Source organism: Antennarius striatus, chromosome 23 (assembly GCF_040054535.1).
Source record: "Antennarius striatus isolate MH-2024 chromosome 23, ASM4005453v1, whole genome shotgun sequence".
NCBI lineage: Eukaryota > Metazoa > Chordata > Actinopteri > Lophiiformes > Antennariidae > Antennarius > Antennarius striatus.
The window spans coordinates 10,778,748-10,791,048 of record NC_090798.1 but is presented as its reverse complement, the minus strand read 5'-3'; the positions used below and the strand labels follow the sequence as shown (position 1 = coordinate 10,791,048).

Genomic DNA, 12,301 nt, shown 5'->3' with positions numbered 1-12,301 from the left:
CTAACCTCTCCATAGTCTTTGCCCTCGTGGAAATCAATCGCAGGCATTTCAAGCCACCCGCCCTTGTTGACGACGGTAGATGCAAAGGTAATGACTTCTCTGCAGTTACTGCAGTCTACTTTAAAACAAACATGTGCTGTCGTGATCCTCAAAGACCTCTCGTTTTTTAATCGTTAGTCAAGAAACGACGGCACGTTGGCTGCTAGGTGGAGATGGAGTGATTCATTTTGGAGTCCGTCGAGCGTCGGAAAGCACTCACATCATCATCCTTTAGGAGCTGCGCTTTCATAGAAATATCAAACTGCAGTGCTGGAAATGATTAAAGCCCCCTGAACAGGCCGTGTCACATCAAGGATTAAAGTGACTCATGAGTAATTACAGAGACCAGGGCGAGTTGGTTTTTGATTATCGTTGCGATTGCGCGGATTTACTTCCGCCAAAACTCGAAGTCGTGTTGGATTTGAAGATGAGGAGTTAAAAAAAGGAAAGGAGGTCTCTCTGCGGATTAAAGCGGACGCCGCGCCGTCCAAGTTGTCTTTGCACGTTTTCCCGGTGTAGAAACAAGCTGCGCCGAGATGATTGTTGTCTTTGGCAACGCGGACGGACGGATGGGAAGAACACTATCCCCAGAATTTCATGCATCTCAAACCTTTTCTGCCCACAATTCTGCCTGGAGGGGTGGGAGGAGAGTTGGGGGGGAGACAGAGTCACATTCACCAGATAATCATAAAGGAGTGGAGCACATACCCGTGGTCCCTGGTCGCCTTGATCCCCCTGCAGAAGGCAAGAAAATGCAAGGGTCAAACAAACACTACGGGCGCACAAATATTAGCACAGCGCTAATAAGACGAGACTCGCACTCAGAACACGCCGATAAAGGCAAGCAACGCAGGAAACCACAAGTATTCACCGCGGTAAAGAGTAAAATCACTTATGATAACATGGGCTGACATGAATTGGGTATGAGAGAAAGGAAAAGAGAAAGCAGCGGTGTGAGGTTTGGTGGGTTCGGCGGTGGGGGGGAGGTTGAGTGTGGGTTAGCTGCACTGCCAGGCCAGATTTTATGCCCCAGAGATCTTTGGATGTCTTCCCCCAACCCACCCACCCCCACCCCCAATCGAGGGGAAAGAGACGTGGACGCCGCTCAAGATTGTTTGGTTTCAAATCAACCTGTGTGTAGAAGAGAGTGGGTTTATCACATTAGAGCGAAACCGAATCAAAAGTGCACTTTTGTTTAAAGCAACTGAAGGACGACCGAGCGCGGGACGCCGAGTTAGAACGCTAATCTGCCTGGAATCGGATAACGGCGCATCCTTAAGCCATCCCGCTTCATGCATCCCTCTTGGCGCGGCTGCAATTTAGCCACAACAGCGAAAGCGAGCCCGACGGTTTATCACACATGGATGGGGGGGGCTTTCGCTCCGACAAACTTCAATGCAATGTTGGAGTAATTTAAAATAAAAGTTGGAATTTGTGTAATTTTTCATTGGGCGGCCGTTCCAAAACCGGATTTAATGGGAAAATTGCCTTGAGTGGGTTCAGCGTTGCAGGCCTTTATCATCCGGCGTGGGAGGAATGCATGCAGTTGTTTTCCATTTTATTTCTTGTGTGCATGTGCAAAAGTCGATCACATGACCGGCATGAACACGTGTCTAAAAAACACGACTCAGGAGGGACGTATTTTCTTCCTCTGCTGATTCTCGCCATCAGCACCGAAAATTTATGTTGCTGCACACCCGAATTCATTTCTACTCTTTAATTTAATCATTTAAGAAGGAGCCACGTTGATCCTGAATCATGGGAAGTCATGGTTTCCATCTTTCAGAGTAAAAGCATGGCATGTTTGCCCATCGGTCCCAGCCCCATAATGATGATTACGGGTACTCTGCACGCTCCACTAATGTTTTATGGAAGGCCAATCGAGGCATTACGGGGCTCCAACTCGAGTTTCGCTCGTTAATATTCTCCTCCGGAGGTTTGTGAACAACGATAGAATCGAACTATTCAAGCTCGGAGATTTATTTTGATGGGGGGGAAGGTTTGAAAGCAATTTTTTTTCCTCCTCCAGCAAATGGAAAGCGACACTCGTTATGGAGAAATTTACTTTTTTTTTTTATTATTGTGATTGACCTGCAAAAATGAAAGACTAAAATTTCATATTCCTTTAAATGAGAGTTTGGCATCAAGAGAAATCAGTTGATTCTCCTGCTAAATAACAGCCCTCACATCTGCACAGGAAATATGAATCTGGAGGGAGCGGTTTGGATAGCTTAGCATTAAGACGCAAAACAGAGGGAATCACATTTTACTTTTTACAAACCTTTGCCAGCTGTTTTGAGTGTTCTTGCTAAGCTAAGCTAACAAGCTGCTGTCTCCGGATGACGGATAGAGCGGTAGCGACGTTTTAACGGACTGTGGCCCAAACGGGGGGGAATGTGGAAAATTCAAAACTTGGAGCATTTAAAAGTATAAAAGCACTCACCTTTTCACCTTTCACACCAGGAGGCCCCTAAAAAAGAAGGGGAAAAAAAAAGGGAATTTATTCACAACATATAAACAGGAAGTAAAGGAAACACTAGCTCAATCAAAAACGAAGCCGAATCAAGTTTGTGTTCATTCTGTGGATCAGACCCAAACATCTTTGACAAAGCGTTGGCGAGCGCTAACTAAAAAAGAAGTACCCTGAACAAGAACACGTCTTTTTTTCTTCTTCTTTTTTTTTTACAACAGCAGTTTTAGTGAGGCAGCAGTTGCATCCAACTTCTGTCAATCTGCATGAAAGGGGCTCCTGGGTGGGCCCCGTAAAAGACCACGGGTGAAGTAGGGGATTTAACCGTGAGGGGAGCATCCACACGCCGAGGCCTAATGAGGTCTCGCTCAGCGATTTTCATTATTCAACCGAAGGCGCTCCATCCTCCTCTGCGTGCTGGACTCTCCTCCTTCCTCTGCGTTTACACTTTTGGAGAAGACTCGCGTTAAGACCACTGACCCACCCGGCTGTGCCACGGATGGAGGTACCGCGTCTGCTTCTCGGATTAGCTTCAAGTCGAAGCTGCTAGAGTCGCTTTCAAAAAGTTCCAGTCCATCGTCAAACCGATTCTAATGTCACTTTAACGGGGCGGATCGGGCGAAGGAGGAACAGCCGGCTGCTTTTGTTTCCACGTCGATGCCGATCAAACGTGTCTGGCATCAGAGAGACGTGCGCCGAGGCAATTCCGCCCCCATTGATGACATTTGGTGTAAAACCAACATCTGGAGGCCGTTCCTGAGGAGTCCACGGATCGGCGACCCAGAATAACAATCATGCAGCAGCAGACAGGCTTCCGCCGTTGGCACGGAGCAGTGAGAACGCTGGAGCATTCCTGGGATAGCTCAGCAGCCGTCGTTTGCCAACTCTTTGCCACAGCGCCCCCCCCCCCCCGGGGGGGGGAAGCGAGTCGGCGCTCGAAACACGATCGTTTCAAGATCGAGATTTTTCTCCTGCTTGCTTTGGCCTCCTTAAAAATGATACTGATATGTACCCCACCCCCACCGCTCCCACCTCCACCTCCATCTTCATCTGTAAGAGTCTCTCCAGACTCATCGGCCACCGTCGCCCATGACAGCTTAAGTAGCGTCACAACATGTCTGTGCAGCATTACAAACACTACACAGAATCAGGCATTATTGCAAGCGACATTGACAAATGCATTTCCTGTTGGGGGCAGGATGGGTGTGAGAAGGCGTGGGGGGGGGGGGTTTCGTCTGATGCCTACTTGTCTAAAGATGTCGAAACATTCCAAATACATTCCCAGCACGTTCCGCAAAACGGAGAGGAAAAAAAAATAAAAAATCCAAGACTACGCGTTGTAAATGAAAATTACATTTGGACAATAGTCCACGTTATTTACAAGCTGTTTCTGCAAACACATGAATGGCTGCAACCACAAATACACCCACTGCATCTTTTCACATAAGCCTGTTTAATGTCTTTAAATCTGGCACTGACAAATACCCATAAATTGGCACCGAAAATTACTGGAATAAATGACTGGAAACCTTAAGTTTTTGGGGAAGAAATAAAAAGTTTTTATCATTTGGCGTCGGAGTTGTTCCGCAGCGAAACGTCAAACATCAGATCCAGTTGTTTGTGCTGGAATAATAAATGGGTTCGTGGGAATAAGACAGGACTCTACAGTAAATACCTCCACCAGGAGGTTTGATCCACATCTGGTCCAGTTCCAAAACATTCTCTGCTTCCCCACATCGGATTATAAAAACCCCTCGAGGTGCTCAGATGTTATAAGGATGAAATTGCAAATTTAATGTACTCCAAAGTCTTTCTACTCAAGCATTTGCACACAAACCCAGAGTGGTTGAAATCTGTTTGGTTTAGATAGATTGGGGGGGCATAATCTGATGGAGAAGTCCCAAAACGTCCATTGGATTAATAAACGTTTAATGGAGAAACGGGAATACTTGGTTCCAGTTCTTCGGGATTTTTTTCCCCCATCTAGACACCAAAATTTCACTTGTGCACCTCGCAGCAATGGAGCCATTTCTTATTTAATTTGGGTTTTAAGTTCAGATGAGGCCCAACCTGCAGCGACCTCAAGGTAAAACAGGTTGAAGCAGCAGAATTCAAGTTCCCTTGACAGCAGAGGGTTGGAGACGGAGACAGGAAGTGTGCTGGAGGTTATGCTAATGCTTTTAGCCTAGAGGCTGCAATGATTTCAACCCCCCCCCCCCCCCCCAAAGGATGTAAAGCTCTCATATTTGGATCCATTTGGGATCTCCAGAAAGCTAAAAACAAAAAAAATGAGCCATATAAACCAGTTTGTTTCTAAAACAAACTTCTCCAACAGTCGTTTGGGCGGACGCTCCCGCTCCGTTTTCCTGTGAAGAACGTCATCTCGAAATCCTATTTTTTCCTTTAATATGACCAAAATGTGGTCACTTAATTTTAATTTATGCCCATTTATTGCACTTTCTGGTAGATTTACAGGTAGGATTCTGCTTTTAACGCACCTGAACATATTTCGCACAACAACCTCGTAGGTTTTCACTCGTCCACGGAGCGGCGGGAGCATCTGGAAACCATTTCCTCCGAGTCTGCACCTGCTCATTATCCAGCCCATCATTTGCACATCACTTGGAAACACAGCGGCCGGCTCCTTCAGAAGGTTGAAACCAGCGCCGTTGAGTGTTTTATAGAAGTTATTAAGCAGCTCTCCTGCAACGGGCGCTTCAAAAGGCGTTAGCTTGTGGTGCAGTGGCGCCGCGGCAGGTGAGTGTTTGTCAGGCGGACTGTGGCTTCGTGATTTTGGCTCTAACTGGCACCAGGTTTGTATTTTCACACCTTTCTGCTCTGGAAACCCATCAGCAGGTCTTTCAAGACTCGTCAAGATTCTTCCGTCTGACCCAACTCTTCCCTTTATTTCCAATGCTAATCTCACGTGGCGCTCAACAGGTAAACCAATCAGCCAATGAAGGTTTCTACACCGTTTTCTTAAAAATGCAAGCATTAATATTTGGTTGTGGCGCCGGGACAATGAAATTACCCATGAATCCTTTTTCATTACCCTTCATTCATCAAGCTCCATATCCTCTTATTTCAAATGAGATATTTTACGTCGATGACAGGCCTCTCGTCTTCATAAAAACCCGAGCCTCCATCGTGAGACCATTCGTAACCCAACATCTTGTGTGCTTGATATCATCAAGTTCACGGCGGACCACCGGATCAGGATTAGGCGTCACGCCATCCAGATACATGTCAGGCTTCTCATCCGCCGCCAAACCCACGACCACATTCTCTCTGAATGAGCTGTTGGTATGAAAGGAAGTGGAAACAGTCACCTTTAAAAAGAGAGTTTGATGGGGGGGGGGGCGATTCTGGCGCCGCTCGTGTTTGGCTCCTGTAGCGTTGATCATCGAGATGTGAAAATGCTCTGCAAGGTTTCATCTGTCTTTAATTTAATTTAAAATGTATCCTGATCAACCGGTCCTTCTGTTCTTTAACACCAAAGTGAACCGAGTGCAAATTTTTATGCCACACAAATTGCTTTTTGCTCTTTTATGATCCCCCTGTGGCTTTTGGGGCAATTATGAAACTGTTAATAAAGTATTTAAAGATCAATTAAAACCTTTTATAGATTAGTTTTCCTCCACATAGAGGCGATTAGATGAGACGTGAATAGATGGAAACAGGCAAAAAATTTAAATACATGTTTGTTTTTTGCAAAATATGAACTATTTCAGGAAAATTTATATTCAAAATGAATGTTCTTAATGCAGATATTAGCAGCGCTTTTCTTTTACGCCACGGTGCTGGTTTCAGCTGTTTTTAATGGAAAGCGCCGATTAAATCCGAGGCCAAAATAAAGACGTAACGACGCAATTCAATGTGGAAACACACGGACATGTTTTTCTGTTGTTATTCACATGAGCTCCTGCTGCCCACGGGCCCATTATCAACGGCTGTCATCGCCGGTCGCTGTCGGGCGGGAACAATTACGACCCACAAAAAAAATACGTTTGTGGTCGTAGAAGCTCGAACCAACACAAAAGCTGAAACCGTCGCCGGATTAATTCTGCATAAATTGCGTGGATGAACATCCATTACGCACATTCCTGCTGCAAAGTGAGGTCTTGTTTTTCCATCGATAGCATTAGCTTAGCGTAGTTCCTTCAGTGATGGCATCCTCTTATATCACATGTGTCAAACTCATGGCCCGGGGGCCAAATGTGGCCCGCCACATCATTTTATGCGGCCCGCGAGAGCATAAAATGTCTAAAAATAGGTCAAAAGTGTGCTTTGACCAAAAACTACGTTTCCCACAATGCAGCAATTAAGCCCATTTTAACTTAAAAAAAAGCATTTTGAACAATTTATGCTTTTTTTTCTTTATTCTCTTGGATAGTTTGATCCTTGATTGATGGAGGTCTGTGGGTTTAATAACCTGACAAATTAAAAGGATTTCTTAGAAAAACAAAAGTTTTTTTCTGTGCAACTGTAATGTTTGTAACTTGGGTAATAAATTCAGTTAACATTAAGAATTAGAACATTTATTTTAGATTACATTGAGTTCCATTTAGTTCCATTTATTAGTTACATCTGGCCCTTTTGAGGACAGCCGTTATGCTGACGTGACCCTCGGTGAGAATGAGTTTGACCCCCCTGATCTATATCAACAAGTCGAGATTGGGAAAGCACACCGTGACCTCGTCCTGGTAGATGCACCAAGGAGCAGAAAAGCTAACAGAGCTAGCATCCCCGCTGCACAACCGCAGCCTGGTTGCTAACTGCGAGCCACATGGATCCAATCATCCCACCCTGGAGCACTTGCGTATTTGACAGCAGAGGCCAACAACTACCGACTTTTACAAGCTCCTCTTTAGAGGCGTATATTTTTTTTCTCACATGACTCTACAATGTTCATAAAAGCGATGAAAACAGGAAGTTCAGCAAAGCCGAGCGACGAGGGAGGCAGGTGAGAAGCGTCGCGTCGACGACGTAGCTGCAGAAATCACAGCCTCCTGGTTAATCTTCATGATTGATGCCACATTCAGTCTCTGCCGCCAGCAGCCACTTATTTTAAATTAGCAAATTAGCAGTGAAGGGAAACAGCTAGCTTGGCCGAGTCCAACAGGTAGCAAAATCTGCCTACCAGCGAATTTAAAAGGTCACTAATTAACTAGCTCAGCACGCACCGGCAACGAGGCGTGTTTCATTTAAGACGACGGGGGGAAAGAAAAAAAAAATTAAAATAACGTAGCCTCGCAACATTTCCCACAAAAACTCAGTGCGAAGCTATAACGTCCCATCTGGATACGTAAAAACAATCGAGCCTACGGCAGAGTGGAAAGAGTGACAAGGCGACTCCGTTTCAAAACATTCACCAAACCCGGAACGGAGGGCAAGACATCCAGGAAAAACATAAATGCAACACCTCCAGCTGTTAGCCTCGCGTAGGATGCCTCGAAACGTATTGGCCCCCCCCGCCCCCAGGTCGTGGGGGGGGGGGTTCTGTTTTGAAGGTGGGGAACTAATGGAGGACAGATCGGAGTAATCACAGATGAATGGGCAGGAACAGACGACCACAAGCGGCTGGTGCTGGCCGAGGGAATCGGGATGCAGAGGTTAGGCAGGGATAGGAAAACCACACTGGAAAACTGACTTGGGAATGGCATCTGGTTCCCATATCCAGTGTATCACAATTAGCCGCCGTTGAAACAACTTTAATGCTCGTGTGTGTGTGTGTGTGTGTGTGTGTGCGTTAGCGTGAGCGTCAGCGCTTCTTGTTGTGTTTGGGAAGAAAGTGCGAGAGACGCCGCGACAAGTTGCGACAAAGAAAGAAGCCAATCAAACGATTGCGAACTGCATTCTCATCCCAAGGGGAGGTTTAGTCATTCTTGAGGCGGAGAAGCGTTTAAAACAGTTACGACCTAATTGTGGGCGCAAAAACTCGAACATCTCTGCCAATTATTCTCAGCGTGATGCGCAGAGCGAGTTTCCGACCGACGAAATTCTTGTCGCGGCCGTTAAATGTCGAGTAAGGGACAAAGTTCCAGAGAGAAAAGGACTTTATTAGCGTCTTCTTTAGCATCGATTAAAGCATCAACACTGTGCTTTACCCTCCTAGCATGCTAAGGTAGCATATTAGCATTCAGTTTGTTCATGCAGCCCAAGCACACAGCTGACAGCTTCAATCTCACGTTTGTCTGGAGCGCTGCCGACAGAAGTGGTGCTGATGGGTGCACGAAAGGTCAACGTCTGGGCCTCCTTAGGCCCCGTCCATCCTTACGAGCACAAATAAACACCGCCGCCGCACAAATCCTCTGGTTTTCTGTGCTGATGCTCACAGAAGCTCTGATGCTGGAGGGATTTTTCGATGACAAGCGCTGGAAATTAACACATCATAAGCGTTCAGGAGCTTCCATCAACTCCACACCCCATCATCTCTCCCTCTCCTGAAGGGCAAAAAGTGATCAAAGTCTTGCTAGAATATATTTTATTAACAGGAGTGGAGCTGCGTCGCATAACAGATGAAGGGTTAAGGGCGCCCAGCTCCTCTGCTTCACCCCAAGGTTACCTCTAATCCCCGTCAAGCAGCTCCATTATTCATGGATCCTGACAGATCATCCTCAACATGTGCTGCAGGAGCCGATGAAGGCAGACCACTAGTCACAAACGGGTAGATATGCAGAAAAAAAATCTGGATTTGCCGCTCAATGGAGGGTCTCCTGTGCAGATTTTGAGACAGCGGCGCAGAGTGGAGGCACGTCGAACCGGCTGAAGCGGATTTGATGTTCCTGATGCTCTTTGTTTTTCTATTTGAAAGCTACTGAAGAAGGCTAGCTTCTCTCTTTGGAAGCATTTCATTTTAGCGTAGCCTCTAATTAGCAGCGGGTGTTGTTACCATCGCAGTGCATCCTTGGGGGTAGGCGCTAAATGAATCGGTAGCGTTAAATGTCGAGTGCTCAGGGTAGACTAGTCGACACCAGTAAGAATCACCTTGATGCATATCTGCAACTTGTCCCCATTAATAGTTTTCCGAAACGTCTGGAAGACGCATCACAAATCACCTCGCAACCGAGCGCTTGATCGTACGCGAAACTGACACGAACGCACAAGCAACGGAAAAAAAGAAGAGGAAGGGAAACAAATGGCTTTTCCATGTCGAAACACGGATGACGAGCCACGACTTCAGCCTTCTCCCGATGCGTCCCGATCGAGAAGAGATATTCTCCTTCTGTCTCTTCAACCGCAGGTCCTCCTCTGTTCGTTAGCGGCTAGCGGCCATTAAGTCACCGGGTTGGATAATGTCTTCAGCAGCGGTCGTTTGTTTAGCTCGGAGGGCTGCGTACAATTTACGCAGCGTTCCCGGAGTTATGGTGCAAGCTGTTGAATATTCATAGCGACGGGTCCCCCGCCGTCCCCCCATGTGGGCACGCCAAATGAGAAACCGCATGAGATCACTTACTACTGTCTTCTTTAAGGAACCGGGACGGAATCCTTTTATTTCAAAAACAAATTCGGAGGCCATCGGATGAGTCATCGTTAGATTATTTTTAGAAATGTCGTCAGTTTATCAGACCTCAACTCTGTGCAAAAAAAAAAAAGGCTCGTCTTCTTAAGTCCAGAAGCAATTCTGGTTAAAACTAGTTTACTTTTAATGTCAACAAAACTAGTTACCCAACTTTTGGCATCTCTTGCTACCGATGACGACTTCATGGAGGCCATCATGTTTGTCTTTGAATGTATTCAGACATACCCAAACATATTCCACCTTTTCTTTGGCTTTAGTTGACTCATGGGACGTTGCTCAGGGCGATCAGATTTGTCGGAAGACCTGACGAGACCGACTGAGAAGCGAGACCACCTGCATTTACTTACAACCCAGAACCCCCGGGCGTGAGTGTCCAAGAAGGTGCTGAGGATTAGCTTACAGCTTTTACAGCTCAGCCGGGCGCACGGTTTTATATCTATTCAATCACGCTCACCTCCCGACTGTAAATAACTTTCCAGAGCACCAAAGGATGGCGCACGCTTGACCCGGTTAAAATGGCAAACGGGCCGCAAACTCCAGCGGTTATTATGTTGGGTCGGTCTTCTTCTCGGGGGAACACAAAGTTTTCCATCTGTTCACGTGAGCGAATCTGATCAGCCGGCGGTGTAATGAGGTGAGATAATCTGTTTGGGTACAGGGAGCTGGCAGGGTTGGAGGGTGGTAACGAGGATATGACAACCCGGACTGAGCGATGGTGGGGGGGGGGGGTCGCTCTGACGGTTGGGTAGGGGTGGGGGTTCTTGAGATATTAGAGACAGACTTTAACAAGCGGGATCGTAATCAGATGCTTCTCCCATGAAGGGTAAACCTTTTGTTTGCTTTGCAGACTGTAACCTATCTCAGTTACGCTTCCTGCTATTTTTAGCTGGTTGACTGAGCGCCAAAGCAGCAACTTAGCTTAGCGTAGCAACTTGAAGCCGCAAGGAATTTCTAGTCTCTGCCTGGCAATCTTGTTGCGGTGACAAGACTTTAGATGTGCTGAAAGACAATTTTGTTACCTCAAGACCGAGCCAGGTTAGAGTAATCCCTGTGTTTCCTGCACTTATACTAAACAAAGCTAATCCGTCGGCTGCTGCTTCAACACTGTTTAGCATCGAGACATCGGCCCAAAGGTGCTGGGATTCTGTGACCTTGTGGTTTTTACGCCACTGTTTCGCCTTTTGCAATTCCTTCTTGCATAAAGATGAGCTGGACCACATCAGGCGTTGTTAAACTTTACCTTCGAGCAGCTATCAGAGTTGGAGACAACGTGAAGCGGTGATACTTACAGGAGGTCCTGAAAGACAAAAGAGAAGAGGAACACTTGGTTGGGTTAGTGTGTTTTCACTAAACCATCAAACACACTCATCCATGTTCATTGTGAGGGAATGCTTCATGATGCTGTGGTGCGTTCGCCAACTCCCCTTCTTGAGTATGCCCAACCTGTGTGCAACTAATAAGAACCATACGGTGTTCTTATTAGTTATTATTAGCTGCTTTAACCCAGAGGAAAAAACTGGATCTTTTTTTTTTTGTGTCCTTCAAGCGTTCTCCACAACCGGTGTAAAACGCAAATCTCTCCCAGTAGTTGGTGCAATTAAGGAGTCTCGCGTTTCAGGCGTGGCGGGCCTCGATTTATGCAGCGTGCTTTATGTGTCATTGAGTTACAGTAGAGCACTTAGCTTTTCATAAACCTGTTCCGCCATGTGCACCTTGATATGATGAAGGCAAGCAAGGAATCGCGAAAGAAACCTTGAAGGAAATGTCAAATCAGCATTGATATTTTAAACCTGAAGTTCTATTGTTCCGCTTTTGCCAACCAGAGATTGCAAAGGTGACCTAAGCTGCTATACGACGACGACGATGATGATGATGATGCTGCTCAGCCGAGTTTGGCCAGAAACGATAACTGGGTCTCAAAGCAGAGATTTTCACAATGAGTCAGATGTCGACTGCAAAGACAGACCTGCTTTTCTTCACTCTTGACACCACTGTCGGGTAAAATTGCGCAATTTGAGCATCAGTTCCTCCTTTTGTAAAGGCAGACCCATTGGGGAAAAAAAACTGATTATTCACTGAAGGAAAATATGAAGCAAACTTTAACACTTCCCAGCATTGACACGGACAATGTGGCTTTCACCGCCGTGCAAACGTTCACCCGAAAAACAGTCGTGCCGCACTTTTCCTTTCCGTGCTTTGCCAGTAAACAAACAACAGATCCTAATGAAGTCTCCCTTTCATTCTTAACGCATAGGTGAATATCGTTGCCT

General features: G+C 46.3%; 1 protein-coding gene across 10 annotated transcripts in view; it reads right to left on the bottom strand.

Moving 5' to 3' along the window:
- The window catches only part of LOC137590407 (collagen alpha-1(XXV) chain), a 103,921-nt gene that overhangs the window by 34,870 nt on the left and 56,750 nt on the right, over positions 1-12,301 (bottom strand). For 9 of the 10 annotated variants that reach the window (XM_068308009.1, XM_068308010.1, XM_068308005.1 and 6 more), the window contains exons 1-2: positions 2,483-2,884; positions 748-774 (exon numbers count right to left, since the gene is read on the bottom strand). Coding sequence is in view for 1 of the 10 variants with exons in the window: in XM_068308011.1 (XP_068164112.1) it covers positions 748-774; positions 2,483-2,509; positions 11,321-11,328 (62 nt within the window). In the remaining 9 variants the exon portion in view is untranslated. Of the gene's footprint in view, positions 1-747; positions 775-2,482; positions 2,885-11,320; positions 11,329-12,301 lie in introns of those variants that run through there. The other variant, XM_068308011.1, reaches the window with a different exon arrangement.